Source organism: Aquila chrysaetos, chromosome 3 (genome assembly GCF_900496995.4).
Source record: "Aquila chrysaetos chrysaetos chromosome 3, bAquChr1.4, whole genome shotgun sequence".
In the NCBI taxonomy this organism is placed as follows: Eukaryota; Metazoa; Chordata; class Aves; order Accipitriformes; family Accipitridae; genus Aquila; species Aquila chrysaetos.
Genome location: NC_044006.1, coordinates 36,469,809 through 36,488,142, shown reverse-complemented (window position 1 = coordinate 36,488,142; position 18,334 = coordinate 36,469,809). Strand labels below are relative to the sequence as shown.

The 18,334-nt window shown below is 42.2% G+C and overlaps 1 protein-coding gene across 18 annotated transcripts in view; it reads right to left on the bottom strand.

Moving 5' to 3' along the window:
* The window catches only part of THRB (thyroid hormone receptor beta), a 177,829-nt gene that overhangs the window by 51,097 nt on the left and 108,398 nt on the right, over positions 1 to 18,334 (bottom strand). For 15 of the 18 annotated variants that reach the window (XM_030008212.2, XM_041122424.1, XM_030008208.2 and 12 more), the window contains one exon: positions 831 to 894. In XM_030008212.2, the coding sequence (XP_029864072.1) occupies positions 831 to 837 (7 nt within the window). In that variant the 5' untranslated portion in view covers positions 838 to 894. Of the gene's footprint in view, positions 1 to 830; positions 895 to 1,693; positions 1,714 to 11,248; positions 11,269 to 12,415; positions 12,436 to 18,334 lie in introns of those variants that run through there. The other 3 variants (XM_041122419.1, XM_041122416.1, XM_041122425.1) reach the window with 3 other exon arrangements.

Genomic DNA, 18,334 nt, shown 5'->3' with positions numbered 1-18,334 from the left:
TGGTCCCTTGAGCATAACACCATGAATTCAGTCTTGTTTGTTATGATTTTCCCTGTGTAGCACATGCTACATTTTACAAACAGGCTTTTAAAAGGTCCCATTTGTGGCATTTGCCCCTTGAAATATGCATTGGCAAACAGTATCAGCAGAACATTTTCTTTTCTTATGCAATTTGATGAATACTAAAACAAATTCCAGAAGTCTGACATTCTCTGGCTTTCTATATGATCTCTACGTAGTAAGTACATCTTTTTACATACCCCGTTCTGGGATGAGAATATACGTTTTTTTTTTACAAACCTGATTTATGTATAGCCTTCAACTGCTTTACAATTAGCAGGGATAAGATGGTTAAGTGGACTTAAAATGGTTAATTGTCCTTTCAACTCTGGATCTTCATACCACCTGCAAACCTAGTTAATTATTATCTGAAGAGTACTTGGTAATCAAAATTAATTTGACTGTCTCACTTTGAACCTCAGGGGATATGTCCATGTTACAAAATAACTTAGGCCAATGTACTCAGCAGAAACTGTCACTGTACTGTCAGTTTTAGTAGAAATGTTGAAGTTGGAATGTGCATTTAGAACAAAACACAACTTTGCTTCTGAAGGAAAACGGAGGATGAGAGTTGAGGAAAATGGGAGGATGAGAGCAGAAAAATGTTGGGGAAGATTACTGTGTGCCCTGCATCTCTATCCTCCAGGTAGAGATTTCAATTCCCAGCACCAGTGCATTCAGAACTTGTTAAAGCAGTATTTTGCAGTAAATGTTTAATAATAATCACTCCAGCAAAGCAAGAAATATTGTATAGATCGTCTTATGATTACCTGACATACTGCTGGAGTTATGGATATGTAATCATTCTCGTTCTTCTTCTTTCACCAGTGTCACCTGCCAAAAAAGGAAAAAAACCCCCATGTAATACGTCCATAAATGCAAATTTGCAGAATACCATTAACATTTAAACAGGATGGTACATTTTGGATCTTGAATACCATGGTCCATGTTTGATGGCATAACCATTAAATTCAATGCACGCTGCTTAACTGCATGAGGCAATGTATGCAAGTGAGGTCCAAAACCTGGTGGCCTGGAAGAGCTGTAGGTAACACGGATTTGGAAGCAAGGTCAAAAAGCTGGTGGCTAGTGATGCAGAAAAAAAATACTTCTGCCCACTTCATGGAACACCTTCCCTTAATTTTTTGCAGAAGTTCCTTTAGGTCTAATATGGAACTTCAGGAGCTATTTGTTTTTTACTTTACAGTTTCTAATGATACATGCCCATTACTCTCAGGTTCAGTAAAAATAGAGGATTCAAAGGAATTAGAAAAATCTGTGTCCACAGTTACACCGATTCTTCTTCAATCATTTGAAACTCAGAAGCCTATCAACTTTTACAAAGTTTTGAGATGTAAATAGTTATTTTACTCATTTGGTAGGAAACTAATTTATATGTACTCATTACTTAAGTTTTGAACAATGGCACCTTCTATTTTATTAAGGAGATAACTGCAGCTGTGAGGAACTGGATTTGGCATCCTGAAGTCATGGGTTTAATATTTAGATTGCCTCCCCTATTCATATGTCCATACATACACACTGACATAGTAACTAGTCTCCTTTTCTGTTTGGTAGTAAAGACTGAAGCCCTGCAAGATGATTTTGTGTCAGGAGAGAAAGTCACCGATACCAGTTACAGCATCATCCTTCAGCAGCATCTGTATTTATACTAGCCATAACGTTTTTCAGAGGTACCCCAGGCAGCAGGCACTCATTCAGTCATCCCAGCCCAAAACACGGTGCCCAGTTGGATGATCCCGGCTCGCTCCTTAGCTTAAGCACTAACAATCCAATCCGAGCAGAGACAATCCTAAAGGCATTACTCCAGAATAGAGACAAGATCGCATTAGATTTTTTAAATAAGAAATCCCAGGCCGACAAGTGACCCCGCTAATGCCAGTGGAAAACTAGGCTGGGATCAGAGTCACACTCCTCGATCATCAGGAAACACGTATCTTTTAATGTTAGCATGCAAGTGACATTTTATAGGGGAAACAGAACCTCTCTCAGATTGTCCTGATAAGAGATTTTATGTTAAGACACGGTCCTTTGGTTTTTACTTTGTTAAGGAACTTTTGGTTTTTATTTCTCTCCATCCACTCAGCGCCACAGCCCTGTCTGTATTTCCTCTCAGCCACTTTCTCCTCACACAGGGAGCGCTTCCCTTCCTCATCCTTGTAATAAATATCCTCTGCCAACAGCAGGCTGAAAGGACAATGAGCGCATCTGCTCTATTTAGGCAGACTACAACACTAGAATGAGAAAGCAGGTGAACTGCAGCAATCACGTGTACCCTGTAATTAATGTATCTGGGACGCAGCCACGCAGTTTCACCTAAGCTCATCAACCCTCCCAGCGCTACACCGGCGAGTGCTGAAAACCCTCCCGGGAGCTCAGACACCTGAGGCTCTGCAGTCACCCTTCAAAGGCTCCACAAGATGGCGGCGGGACGCCCCCGCCGCGCTTTGCGGGCCCCGCACCGCACCGGCCCCTCGCCCCAGGCGCTACTTCGCGTCCCACAACTGGAGACGGGGTGATAGCCAGCTCCTTCCCCCGCGCCCAGGAACGGCCGGCTGCCCGCCCGTGAGGCGCAGCGAAGAGCCGCAGCCTGCCCGCCCTCCCAAAACGCCCGGCGGACGCAGCGCTCCCCCCTCCCGCCCTCCGCGCCGTTTCTCTCACAAACACCCGCCGGCCCCCGCCCCCGGGCCCGCCCCGCCGCGCAGTGCGGTGCGGTGCGGTGCGGTGCGGCGCAGTGCGGCGGCGCCCCCTAGCGGCCGCGCGGGAGCAGGCCGGAGAGGCGCGGGAGAGCGCGAAGCGTGGCCGCGCTGCTCGCCGGACCCGCGTCTGCACTGCAGCACTGCGCGGGGGGGGGGTGGGGGGGTGTCTTCCCATGCAAATCTCGACCTTCCGAATTAACAGCTCTATTGTCTTCTCCCTAATGTATTGCCTATCTTCTGCATCACTTTATGCCTCATTACATTAACGGGGCATATCTTGTAAATCTTTAAACTAAATTAAGTGCCACTCCAGGATTCAGAATTGCTTCATGAGTCAAAAAAACAAACCAAAACAGAAACATCTCCCCCCCCCCCAAACCCAACCAAGAAAAAAGGGAAAAAAAACCCCAACCCATAATGTTTACTCTATTTGTAAAGCAAGTGCAAAGTAAAACCTACTGAAAGTTTTACAGCAGGAACTGGTAAAATATCCTCCAGCATACATGTTGCAATGTATTTTTATCTCCTTGTCTTTTCTTTCAAGCAAACCACCCGAGACTCCGTCTGGGCTCTTCTCAGAAAAGACAGTATCTCCTTAAACTCTTAAGGGAAAAGCCAATACTCCGCTTGATATTTGCCATGTACAAACACCACAACCAGAGGTGACGATACAAAGTCTTTCTTTTGCTACTGACATCCTGTGGAACTTCAAAATCCTTAACAATCAAAATTTAATCAAAAAATTTAATCAAAAGATTAAAGAGGATACAAATTTAGATAGGCCTCCAATTAAAATCACTCTGACCCATCCCACCATGTCATGGGACGCTGTGAACCTCAACAATAAGCCATTTTGCAGAATTTAATTGTGGTTTGGTGACTCAGTGACACACAAGTGCTCTTGAAGTAAACAACTGAGTGTTTTAAATAAAAATTCTGTCCCTCCTGTAAGTAATTAGTTACTAATCCTAAAATTATTGTTTTTGCGCCAATCTATTAAAAAGGATAAAAAAAAAAGGGAGAAATACAAAGTTCTTCAATGAATTCTGTATAGAGAGAAAAATTCTAGCTATCCTGGGAGTTTTGCCATTTTCCCTGATGAGACCAGGACTTGGCATGAAGGCAGCTGTCACTTGTGTAAAAAAACTAATTACGAAATGACTGTAGGAAAAGATAGTCTTTTGTCTAAAGCATTACACTAACGTATCTGGCTTTGGCACAGTCTTCCAGTGTCCCACAGTTTGAAATGCAGAGTGTGCATCCTCTTTCTCCTCATACCTGCCTAGAAAATAAGTTTCTCAGAGCAGGTCTGGGTGTTGCTGTGTGAAAGTACAGCATGTTGCTCATCTAGCATCTCCACTAGGTCAATTTAGCAGCAGCCAAAAGATAGATAGTAAATGAGCCCATTTGTAACACCTGCTTTGTATGTGATGGTGATTTCAATAATCTTTCCAAATGTATCAGAAATGTTTTCAAAAGGATGCTTTTATCCCACACTTCATATGCCGGAAGTAATTTTTCCTTCTAAGGAATCTGGCACATGGACAGAAACATTGTAGAGTACAGAACTATTTAGCCATTCTGGCACCCAAAACCTTGATCGTCTTCTGAAGGCCCAGCACGGTTGCTACTTTACATGAGCAAGAAGAGTAAGTGGTGTCTACATTAATTATAGCAAGTTCCTCTTGAAGGCATAGATGAGGAAGATGTCAGAGGAAATCAGGTTCTTTTTCAGAGTCTACAACTAAAAAGTACGTGAACAGGCAAAAATGGGAAGGTGGCAGATGAGTCACAGGCGAGGCTCCACCACATCAGGCCAATTAATGTCTGGGAGTCTGCACGGACATTGCAGAGTAAGTTTCTTTCTTGCCAAAAGTGACACAATTTTTATGGTTAAGCTTTGCTAACATCACAGGGAGCAGGCTTCATTAGATTATCTTTTGTGTGTCAAGTGCTCATTTGCCCACAAAGCGCTACCCAAGGTCTCATGGCTCTGAGTCACAAGCCCTGAGCACGCAGCACTAACTTCAGAGGTTGCTATCTCACATCTCACATGATCTCCCCACCAGAGAGCTGAGGCGGCAGACCAGGCACCGTGCTCTTTCTCCATCACTGGAGTTCAACCCTACTTTTTCTTTTTAACAAGGTAGTCCTCACGTTCATATTGGATACCTCATAGAAAAGTAGCAAATCGATTATTTATTCTGATACTGACTTGTGTTTCGGATCTACAGCCCTGCACCATGAAAAGAATACTCCCATTTTGCCCCAAATGAAAAAAGACATCTTTGGGATCTTCATCTCCTCTGGCCTGAAAAGGTGATAATTGGAATTAATTCTCAGGCTTTGGTCTCCAGTCTAGAAACACTGTCAAGCCATATTGCCAATTACTGCACTTACTTTCTTTTCCCATAATGAAAGGCGATTAACCAATTAACATTAATCAATGTGGTTAAGCGTTCTCCCACTCTCACCAAGGGCCGCCTCCTTCACACAAATGCATCGGATTAACAAATGGCTATATAAAAGGGTTGCGCCGCTCAGGGGATGAGGGTGGTGTTGACTTTGTTCTGTTGATTCAGGTTTAGGTGGTGGCTGCCAGTCTCCCCTAGGCCAGGGGCACGGTACTTCTGTGGTTTGAATCCCAGTCCCTATCTATACCATGAACCGCACGCTTCCCGGCCACCCTCAGGCTTCCCTTCCCACTCAGCAAGCAGCTGCCCCAAGCAGCATGGGGGGGACCAGCACTGCTGCCTCCTGTCTCTTCTCAAGGCAGGAATGGGTGGGAAAAGGGATTTTGCACCTTTCAGAAGGACTGACAAGCCACCCGGCTCCGTGCCCTTCACCAGACTGTCCCTTGACATGCCATTTTAAAAGGTAGAGGGAGGGCCATGGGGCGACCTGGCTCATCCGCACAAGTCCCTCCTGTAACCCTACCTGCAACGCCGGATGCCTCTGGCTCATCCCCGGCTCCCTTACACAACGCTCTTACACAACGCTTGCCTGCCGTTTCTGGCTTGCTGGGAGCCGGGCTGCCTCCAGGGAGAGGAGCCTTGCATGGAGAGGAGGGGAGGGATGCTGGCAGACCCCGGGGCGGGTGGGAGCCTGCCCAGGTCCTGGGATGTAGTGGGGAGCAGGCGAGGGTGTGGAGCGGGATAGCGGAGCACATAGGTTTTCTAATGGGGCACAGGGGAAAGCTCCAGCACGGTCAGACCGAGCGCCCCAGGATGCCAGCCCCTCACGCTCTGCCCTGGCCCAAGTTAAGGCACTTTTGTTCTTCTTGGGGGCTATCTTGGCTTGAGGGTGATGAATTACGGGATGTGTCATCTGAGCATTTTGTTCTGCAAACTCCCTCCATGAACGTTGCTGTCACTTTTAACTTCACCTGTAGTGAAAAATCTGAAATAGCAACTCCACATCAGGAAAAATGACAAGGTAGCCTAAAGGCTGTATTGATGCCTAACTGAACTTTTAAATTTGTTTCAATATTTAACAGCAAAGCAAAACTCGTATTTTAGAGCAGAGTTATACAGAGCATTTTGTCCTAATACATGTTCAGTGAAAAATGTACTAGGCTATGGCTTATGGTACATGATACCTATATAATGAGCAAGCAGTATTCTCTCCCTGATAAAACATACTGAACAACTGTGCACTGTATGAGAAATAAAAATCTACCTAGTTTTCTAGATACGTTTAAGGAAAAGTCCCCCTCAGAACTGGCTTGTAGGCACAAGCTCAGAAGTGGACTTCGACTCATGCTTTTTATTGCTAGTCTAGTTCAACTCATGAGGACACAAAAACATGCAATAAAGCATAAAATCCAAACCACAGTGCACTACCTGTATAAACATTTACAGTCTATCCTGAACCACTTGATCAAAAAGGCGAGGAGCTACTGAGCTTTCCAATATGAAAAGTCCAGTAGTTCTGTGTAGTCTTACTTTCTTCCTCACACAGACTCAATATGTGCTCTTTAGAATAGGGTACCGGTTTTACCTTTTAGGCTCAGAACTTCCTATTTTAACTTGCTTCTTAAATGCTCTAAAAGTTGCTGAGCACTAACAAGTCAAGATTATGGATGCTCTGCATCAGTCAGGATCAGACCATAGTATGATACATGCTCAGCTCTGTGCAGGCATCGGCAGCTTTTTTCCAGCATGAAAGCCAGAAAACTATTATATGCAGACAATAAGCTTGATAAATTAAAATGGTAACCTCACTGCTTTACAATTTTTTGAAAGCACTTGTGTTAAAATAAGCAGAACTGCAGGATGAACAATGTCAATTTAGATGGACAAAGTCATTCCTCCTATAGTCCCACACTGGTGAGACTCTGGTTCTGGCATATGGTTTGCAGGACAGGCTGAATGATAAAGCTGTTGTTTTGGTCGTATCTACAAAAAAACAGACATGGCACCACAAAATGAAGGCATGCAAGATAAAAGCAAGATAAAAGTTGTTTTTATGATTTTATCAGAACTTAATGTCTTATTGCATTGGGGTAAATATACCTTTTAATAAGCTAATGGAAAATATAATAATTGATTTCATCATAGTAAAAAAGAAAAGAGTTTTAGTGTTTCTGTCCATTGCCCAGTAGCGTGAACACGCTAGAAAGGCAGTCTCATAGGTATCATCGAAAACATGCAGGGGAAGACTGTAACATTACCTTTAAACCACCTGGCCATCAAGTAGAAACCTGAGTACGTAACACTCCTCTTGCCTTGTACTTACAGAAATGAGTAACATTATCTCACAGAGCATCTCAAATCACTTATTATCACAGTGTGGAGCTGTTGACTGGCCCTAAGATGTAAAGGCTCTAAGAAATCTGCTTATATTCGGCTTAAAACTGTCAGCATAGTGGGCTGTAGCCTCCTCTTTGCTCTACTTCATCCCCTTGCAGAAATGTCAGCTCTCTAGCACTTTGCTTTGGCCTACTACATGTGTACACAGGAGGGCATGAGAGGAGCACAAAACTGGAAGCAGCCCTGTTTAGCCACTATTTTGATAACCAGCGTTTTATTCCCTGTTGGGGACTTTCTTAACTTGAAGCATTACAGTTGCAAGCTAGCCAGATTTGCCAAAGAGTAGCTGATCAGTAACTGTGCATTAAGTGATGTTTATATCATTAGAGATTTAGGCCTTAATTCAGAAAGACCTCTACCTACTTGCATAAATATCCAGTTGAGCAAGGATCCTGGAGGACCAAGGATGATAGAAAAGCAAAAGGGATAATATAAAAGACCTCGCATTTAAGTGATTATTCCTGTGTTTTCTGAAGAGGCTTTGAGACACTTCATGGCTTACGTGTTCCTTCTCCAGCCTATAGGAGTTTCATTCAGACACCAGCTTTGACGTAAAACTTTTCTTGTCTCTTTTGTTCTGTCAACTCAGGCAACATTAGGTCTCCCTGAAATTTCAGCAAGGGACAGTTTGTCTTCGATGTTAATTTCTCTTATTACTCACTGCAAAGCATGTATTAGACGAAGGCTGTCTTGAATTACCCAGTGAATCTCTACAACTGACTAACATCACATAATCCCAAAGATACTAAATTTCAAAGACTTTTATTGGAACTGGTGATTTTCCACCCTCATGATGACATGGATTAAGAAAAAGAATGTTTTCTAAATGGCAGGAGGGGAGGTACCTGGATGAATCTTGTTAACAAGAATGCATTTTGTCAATGCATCTTACATACACTGTGCCTAAAAAATCAGTGAAGCAGAAGTGAGTATGTTCTAAACTACAAATGTCACTCTGAATAGGGATAAGTATTACCCTAAAGATTGGTACTGGCATTTGTTTGAGCTATTTTCAGGGGTTCAGATATGAACAGCAGAATTAATGTAGCTTTAGGCTTTCTGATTTTCTTAACCAGAGCTTCAGAGAGTCACCACTTAGTTTAAAAAATAAATTCTAAATATTGAAAAATCGTTGTCTGTATTTCAGGCCTTGAGTTACAGTGTGCAAATATATAGAACTTTGCAGAAACCCTTGGAAAAGAAAACAGAGATGCTGTTACAGCTATGGATTTAGCCTCATGGGTTTTGCATATTGCGTGACTTGACGAGTTTCCAAACTTGAATCTATTTGTCCTAAAAACTGATAGCTGAATTGCAAAACCACTGAATTCTGAAATGTTCAACACAGATTCCAGACCTGAAATGTACAGCTTAAATTCAATTATAATTGGGGGAAAACTTTGAATAAGCTTATTTTCAACAAAATTAAGGTAACAGACCAGAACAAGAAGTTAGCTGTTTTCTGAAATCTAGATTCCTAGCCAGCAAAACCTATGGTAAGGGGATAAAGACTAGCTAAATATCTGCACAGATCCTTTCTACAAGTCAAACTGGTAGTCCTGGAGCCTTCGCCTGCCACTGCAGAAGCAGCTCAAGGGAAAATGGCATCAGACAGACACTGACAGTGTAATACGCACCGAAAGGGGACAGTGCGTTTCTGGATGTGTAGGTTTAGGCCTTGTGTCAAGCAGTAAGGCAGATAATATCCCTGGAGGCACGATGAAGGCATACCAGAGACACAAAAAAGTATCAATAATAGAAAAGGAGGGACAGACAAGTAAAGTTAAATGATTAAGGGGCTGGACTGACATGTATTAGTTGAGAGTTAACTATGGCTTGGCGAAGCGACAGGAAAGTGAGCATATGATAACCATGCTCAAAAGAGAGCAAGGGATGATGGAAGAATGTGACTGTTATGGGAAATTTGGTTAAATTATGCTAATGGTTACTGGTGGACACGTAATTAGGTTAGAGGGCAGCTATATTTAAAAAGGAGAATTCTTGCCTGGTTTTAATTGATATTTTGAAATGGAGAAGCCCATATTGCTATTTCTGAGGTTTACCCAAAAGCTTATTTTTCAAAAGAAAAAATTCAATGACTTCAGTAACAATTAGGCTCAAGTTGGAGAAAGCTTTCTGCAAACATCTCCTCTGAAATTTCAAAATACAAAACACATGTTTTATACATACATAAATATATTTATAATTATTATAAATAAATAAAGAGTTTCAAGTTACCTGGCAATAAGCTGGTGGTCATAAAATATGACTGTATTAAAACTATCTAAACACCCATTTGCTTATGGTTTTGGGCAGACAGGAGTCATGGAGAAAAGGAATAATACTTGTGAAAATGAAGTAGAAACTCTTATTTTGCTTATTTTAACAGAAAATTGCTTGCACCCACTGTAATGGCAGTCTCTATATGACCAGCACTGCGAGAAGTTAACTGGATTTCAGCTGAGGATTTTCGCAGCCCAGAAGTTACCCTGTTCAATGTCCCATTCCTTTTTACCACCCTCCCCCCCTTTTTTTTTGAAAACAAACACATTATGGCATATTCCCAACTAAATAATTCACTGCTTTACTCTTTAAGGCAGAGTTTCCTAAAAGGTGTGCTCTAACCTCTACCATTCTTTATAGCCTTTTTCCTGACCTCATTGGGGCCCACTACTGAGAGTGGAGGGGACGACTACTTCTTCTCAGAAGAGGCATATATCCTAATAAGAACAAACATTATAGATGCAGACCTGCTTTTGGGTGCAGACTGGAAACAAATCACATAGCGTCAGTGTTAACAATGGCCTTTCAGCATGTCCGATAAAGCAGTGATTTCTTTTTTTTTTTTAAACCTCTCCTTGTTTGCTGCCTCATTTACAGCTAACAATAATAGAATCAGGCCCAGAAATTAAAAGTTTAATCACTGATGATTTTGCTATCCCTCCCAAGCAAACAACAAAAGTCCACAACCTTTTAACCTTTTCCATCCTATTTGCTAATTACGTATTTTGTAATTAACCCATTATGCATCTGTCATTGTGTTTTAAATTAAATCACTTTAATTGCTAGTAAATAGGGTTTATTTAGTTCCTGGTATGGTTGTACGGGGTCATGAGTGGGGAGCTGTTGAACCACTCTGAGTTACAGGTGGCTCTCTGCAAAACTGCTGAAGTTGCTGAAGATAAGGAAGAGTTAAGCTGCTTTCCTTAGGTGATTTGATTTTAATGTCTAATGGCATATTTCTAATGGACAAAAGTTTACTGCAAATATCGGAGGGCATTTTTATTCCTTGCATACAGATCACATTGGGCATTATTTTGTTTCTTGAAATAATTTTTAATAAAGGAATAATTATGCTAATAGTTCTAGAAAATGCCTATCACCACAATGCTTATTTTGCTGTATAGTAGAACTCTGTGAAACGCAGCACAACTTTATATTAACAGCTGAACTTCAAATAAAGAGAATAGAGAAGACCTAACACGTGGGACACAGGGAGTTTTAAGTATGGAGCTAACAGTTAACAAACTTTAATATCTTCACATAACACCATAAAAGCTGAGGACAGACACAAAAGATTTTGTTCTCTGTAGCACAGCCCCTTTCTACCCCTTGCGTGACCTGACTCGCTTCACTGATCCTGCAGAATATACTCACTTTTTTGCTGGGTTAGTTTTGCGCTGGGTTAGTGAGTTGAATCAGCCCTGCGAGGTGGCTGGCGAGCACTGCAGCTAGCACAAAGTAAGTGGCAGGAGCCCACAGCTGCAAGAAGGGAAGGGGAGGGAGATGACATTCACCCTGTCTCATAAAATGGCACCCTCGAGGAACACAGTATGGGTTTATGCCTTTCATAATAAACTAGGGTATTTAGGACTCTGTGCATTGAAATTACTTTTTAATTGTTAAAATAATTTCTGAAGGTTTCTGAAACACCTTTGAAGATTGTAAGTCTTGCACTAGACAAAAAACCACTAAAGACAACACAATTCATTATAACTTTTTTTTTTAAATTACATCCTTATACACTGAAGAAAGGCACTAAAAAGTGCTTGCTGTATGTTCTAGAGAATGGCACTATGAATTGGTAAGGTCAGCCTTCCCTTTAGTACTAAATAAAGTCAAGAACGTAGTACTGATGAGACATGAGAATAAATTTCCAGCAAGAACCCAAGCCCACACCTTTGCTCAGTTACCTAAACATAACTATGGGTCAAATAAATAAATGAAGTCCACACATATGAAAGCTGACAGATTTAGCAAGATGAACTTCCCACATAGACATTTTTCTGAGAATTCATTAACAATACTAAAATCCAAGATTCGCCTAGATGTTAAATATTTTCTTCCCTGCTCCTACCAGAAAAAAATTAAGTGTACGAAATTATAGGGGGGTTCAGAGCACACCTTCATAAGACCTATATAGGCTTCCAAAAGACAGTCTCTGTGTCCAGTGAGGAAGCTGTAATTAACCTTTGAAGCTTGCTATGTCATCTATGTGTTTTTTACCTTCGGCTATGGGCTACCAAGACACAGCACATGGCTGGAAGATTCTGGTGCAGCATTTTCTTGCTGCCAGACTTCTACCACCGCATTCATCCTGACGCCTTCCTCACTGATCTGAGTAACTCCACACCTCCACAGGCAGCACACCTGGGGACCTCACCTTGCCGCTCCTTCGTCTTTGCACCATACTTCAGCAGAGTACCCCACCTCTGCATTCACTTTGCTAGCACTTCCACTGTGAGACAAGGCTTACAGGTGTAGAGGAAGGTAAGGGACTGCAGAATGATGCGAAGGAGAACAGGAGACATAGTGGCGACTTACAAATTTTTAATGAGGAGCCTTTGGATGGCCTTCAGGGACAGCAGGGCCTGTCAGGGAGAAGCCATCAAAAGCTCAAGAAATAGATAAATCTGTTGTATAGAGAGGAAGGATGAAATCGGAAAGCTTACGTTTGTGTAGAAAAGGGGAAGAGGGGCAAAGATGCAGCGATAGAACTGAATTAAGAGTCAGAAAGATATTCCTAACAGCTGTATTCTGAATATGCTTTAATATCATATGACCCATCTTAATTTGACCCATATGTGACCTATCTTGAGATGATGAGGCTCTGAGCAGGTGTTCTAGAAGCTTAGACCAATAGAGAAAACCAAACCACTAAAAAAAGCAGACAGCTTTGAGGGTGGCCCGCACATAGGTACACAGAGACAGGTCCATGCTGGAGACAACACACAAGCAGCCCAAGCCCCCGGGAGAATGGCAGAGAAAGAACAAGCAGAGGAAATTCAATTGTAAAGCCCTGTTCCGCACCGCCGGCTTCGCCTGAGGTGTGAGTTGGACTTTTGCAGCTCTTTCGCTTTCCCTAGTTTGCCAGTTGTTGGCTTCCTACCCTCAGATCTTTCCAGTTTCACCACTGCCTGCATTCAACCTCTAACAGAGGTGAAGTATTTGGGACTTAAGGCATGTATTTATTTATCGAAGCAGTAACATTAAGGGTCCTGAGAGGACAGAGGGAGATCAGTATGGAAGCAGCATCCTGCCAGTGTCCTAAGCAAAACCCTGGTACGAGCAGACACACTCTCCCCAGAGAGTGCACCAAAAATTACCTGGGGAAATCTTATCCACCCCCTTTATTAAGTTCATTAAACTCTCAATACCATACTGCTTCATGATGGCTTTGTGACTGAGGTAACACCAGGGTATCAATCAGAGTTTCTTGGCTCTCCTGAGTTGGTGGGATGGGCCAGGCTTTTCTCTTAAAACATAACTCTCTCCTCTCTCCCTTCTCCTCCCTTACAATTTGCCAATTTTCCAATTAATCCCCCTTTCTGTTCTAGCTTCTAATTTTGTACGTGTGAATGTGTAACAGGAAAACTGGACGCTGCATTTCATTCCCGAGGATATCAGATCCAGGGGCTCCACTACCAAACGCCAAAGCCATGGCCCTAATGACTCGATCTTCGTCTACAGCTCCTGTGTGTCTGCCATCTGAAGAACAGATCATCGAGGAAAGTAGCTGCAAGGAGGGGCAATCAACATTCAAAGAAAACTTTGTTTTAAGACACCCAGCAGAGATGACTTCAAAGGTTAGCAGGAAGATACTGAATCTCACCTGGTATGGAGCCCCAGAAGCAAGACAGCGATAAAACAGGGTGTGCTCCCAGCGGTGCAGCATATTGGACAGATTCAAAGAACTGGAGAGTTTTCTGTTCTAAAGCTCTATGTAAACACACTGCACTAGTAAGGGATGGAAGACACAAATGTGAGGATTATCCAAGTCAAGTTACCAGATGAGTTCTCTCTACTTATCTCAGGAAAAATTGCCCTGAAAATGCAGACAATAGAGAAGCCAGAGAGCCAAGGGAGAAGACACAAGCAAAATGACTCCTGAACACAAGATGAAAATTGCTACTTTTTCAGTGGACTTCGTTCCTCCATTTAGTGTCATCTCTATTTAACTGATAAGCAGTTTGATTTTAGCCAGACACTCAGAGACAGGTGTCTCTGTGCCACTCGCATCAATAGGGGGAAGCAGAATGCGATGTCATCTCTGCATTGCTGATACTGAGGCTTCCTATGATTTATCTCAGCAGCATCACATAGATATTGAAAAGGACAGTGGAAATACATGATCTTACAAGTGATATGCCACATACTTCCTACTAGACTTATCTGGAAACATGCTAGAAAAGCATCAGAGACATTCTTTTTCTGTTGCTTTCCATAGTGGCTTGAGCAATAAAATATTAGGTGTCAAAAGCGACACACCAATCTAAATTAAGGATGTAAGCATCTTCCCATCCAATGGTGGGAAGGAGCTAATCTATCAGAGCAATTTTAGAATTAATAAGTTTCGTAAGTATTAATATATGGATCTAATCTACGTTCAATGTTATCCAAATTACCTTGTGCTGAAAGAACAAGTTCTGTATAATGAAGAGAAACAAATGAAGCTCACAGAAAAATAATTAAAGCTGGGAGTTGCAATGGGAATTGGAGTCAGCACTGCCTCGTGTTCCGTGTTGAAAATTTATTCTTATGGTAACCCAGCTTCCTCATCCATAAGGTGGAGATGATAATACTCACTTCAGTTCCAACAGTATGCCAGTAAGATCTACAGATAAGCCATCAGAATTGCTATTATTATATATGCTTGGCATGCATTTTTTACTTAAAAGCAGTTTTATAAATTACATTTCTGGTCTACTCCCAGTGTTTTGGGGATCACTTTTTTAGACTTCAGAAAAGGTATTCTCAATTTATTTACTACATTTGGGCATATTCTTTGCCATTGACTTTAATTCTATTTTACAGCTTATTAGTTTTATGGGATTTTGTTCTCTGTATGATGTGGGAACACAGTAGCGCAATGATTCAACAAACACCAGTTTTACCAACCAGCCAGATTTAACAGGCTATTTCTTGTTGTATCCTATAAACACAGTGAGCAGCCAATCTGATAGTTAATGATGCAAACCATAAGTAGAGGTAGTGTTTTGTGCCAAGATACAGTATGTGGAGATTGCAAAAGCTCATAGTGAAATTTCTGTGGAAAAAAAATTACAGCATAGAGGTTTCTGAGTTGTTCTTTTGTGCGAATCAAAACAGAGTATCTTTACTATGAAAAGCAGATAGATTAATTAGAACCCCCCTGAAGATATTGACAGAATGAGAGAACACCTCATACTGTCCATGGAAGGTATTTACAACCAACTGTGCTTTTTATGGGAATAGTTTATCAGAACAGGATTTCCAGATTTATTTTCATGTTCTGCCATCCACTAACTAAGAGACTTTCGTCTGAATGATAAAGCAGTTTGATTATAAGGGAAGCACAAAATGTACTAGCTTCTAAAGAGGACTTATTTTTTAGTATCTGTGAAGTTGTTGAAGAATCTTACATAAGAAGTTATTTATAATGACTTAAAATTAGATTTTTCTTTGAGGTATCCTAACCAAATTACAGAAAAAAAGATTTGTGAAACAGGATGAGGTAGGTTTTAAAACCAGCTGCTTGGTTTTTTTAAAACGTCTTTGTAGATCTCTCAAAAGTGATATGGGTATACTATTAGGATTTTTCTGAACAGGCACAAAACCTACAGCTTTATAGTCCAGGGTACAGTGGACTACAAAGTGCTGTCCTTGCTCACATACAGACAATAAAATGGAACAAAAAAAAGTCGTAAAAATTCAAAATGAAAAAGCAGAGTTGCCAGTAATGACCTGGCTCTCAGTTCCCGAGTGCCTGAAGTTGACAGTACTGGATCACTGGAAATGCTTTAGTAACACAGACATCTCTTCTCTCCTGAACAAACTGACATCACTACAATCCATCAATTTGCTGGCATTCACAACCACACTGGGCTTTATTTCTGAGCTATTATGGTCAACAACTATAGCCAAAGTATGTGTCTCTCTTCCAGTTCTCTTTTTTAAAATCATACATCCTTTTACTACATTTTACATGTATTTCTTCATTTTGGTCTTATTCATCCTTACACTTTTTCGTAGAGTAATGGGCTACAATTCATGAAAACCCTGCGCAGCTGTAGAAATAAATATTCTGTTCGATCCTCCAGGACAGATTTAAGATGTCATTGTCAGCTTTAGGATATCTGTCTGTATTAGTCATCCTGCCAGCATTAAGATAGTAAGAGAAAAGATAAGGGTCTGCTGGAAGGCCCACTGAAGCAGAGGGAGTCTTTCTATTGACGTCAGCTGTTTTGTACCATGTTCCTCTAGCATGGATTAGGACACAAAGAAGAGCTTCTCATGCCAAATTCTGTACTTACTTCTTCATGTGCGCTCAATTTTATTGAGCAGGCTCAATACAGTCTACTGGGACCATCAGTCCTACAACCTTTATACAACTTTTACCTTGCTTTATACACTCTGTCTGGGCAGGGAGCCAGGCCTTCATATTTTACAAAGGAAAGCCTTTTCCTCTGCTCGCCTGAGTTTATTCCTTCGCTTCACCCTCTTATTTACTGGACTTCCTTCACCAGGTACAAAGAGGTCGGTCCTTTGTTGGACATCTACCCTTTGGAAGAAATAACACCACTAATAAAAGACGGCTTTTTCAAAATCGAGCCCAAAATATTTGCATCATTTAGGGATGTTACCTTTAGGGACAAAAGGGTCTGCCTGCCGAGCGCTGGAGCCCAGACCCCTTTGACATCTTGCCAAATTGGCTTGTGCCTGCCACTTTCATGCAAGTTGTTGCCCTCGGCCACAGGTCATGTGGCCACTGGCAATGCTCCGGCCACCGCTCTCCCGCTCCCACAGCAGTGCCCAAGGTCTGTTTTCTTTCTGATGCTGAAAACTTCCTGTAGGATCCAAGATGCTGACCCCAACCCATCTGTGAAGTCAGCGTGGGAATCCCTATCCCTAGGGAAGACACCAGGCAGGAAGAGTGATGCTGCCAACGCTGCTAACAAAAGCGATGAATAGCTGGATTTCACTGATGGGTGAAGGGGAGCTTGGCGAGAAACGGACGAGTGTCACAGATGAGGGAAGAGGACCTGCTGGAGAGTACAACCTTGCAGGGCCACCAGGACCTATCATGTCACCTAAGGCCAGGATTACCTAGGCAATGGTGGCCGAAAAACCAAGTTGGGATGGATGTGGAAAAAAAGGGATCAGGGAGGGAAAAAGCAATTAAGGGCAGGTTCTTTATTTGGGAGGAGACTGGAGTGGAGAAAAAAGGTACAAGGGCAGCAAAAAGGAGGGCCAAGAAATGGCAAAAGGGATAACAGCAGATACAAATAACGTTAACCGGGGCTGCTTGGGGGTATCTATCAGGTGGCCATGCCCTTGACTACTGCAGCCCGTTGTCCTAAATCAGAACAACCAACCAAGCCTGTTGTTCTGAGCACACTGTGTGTGCCAACCTGCTGGCACGGTCGGGAGGACCGGGTGGGATGGGCGCAAGGGAAGATCCGAGGTGGATGGATCAAGCATCCGGCATTGCCATGGTGGTGCCCGTGCCAGGCCTGACAGCGTCAGCCTCTTCCCGACCTCCTCCTCCTCAAGCACACACCAGCAGAAGGAAACCCTCTCCCACCAACATGGCGTCATCTCTCCAAGATGGTTTGGGCTAAACCAACGGAGGCAGTGGCAATAGCTTCATCTGTATTAGGGGCTTTGCCAGAATAATTTCACTTGCTAGGAGGGGACGATTAATTTTATATGCCTGTACACAACATATGTCTGCTGGCAAAATCACCCGAAGTCACTTCACTGCTTGCCCAGTCCCAAAGAAGGACTTAACGCCTTCAAATTCAGTGAGTGGCAGAGTGGGTAATGAAACTGAATTGCACCTATTTCTTCACAAAAACGCTACATAAAACTATTGCGTTCTTACATTGAAAGTATTATTTTTGTGACAATAGGGACTAGGTGAAAACAGAAGTCTCTTCCTTTCAAATTGTTTCTTCCACTGACACTTTTCTAAAATAACCCTTAGATATTTTTTTCAGCTAGTTTCATACAGACAGAGTTTCCCTTGGAAATATTACCGTCTTCAGATACCGCACAAACTATCCTTAAAAAGACTATGTAGCGTATTATCCTCAGACATATATGAATCCAAATACCCCCATTCTGAGTGCAGACTACTGATGCTGATGGGTAAAATAACTCAGGCTTAGTTTTCCAGCAGACAGATGTGCTGCCTTCGGGTGCCGGCTACGCTTCTGAAGCTTTGCTTCAAATACGAAGTCAGATATTGGAAAGGAAAAAGAA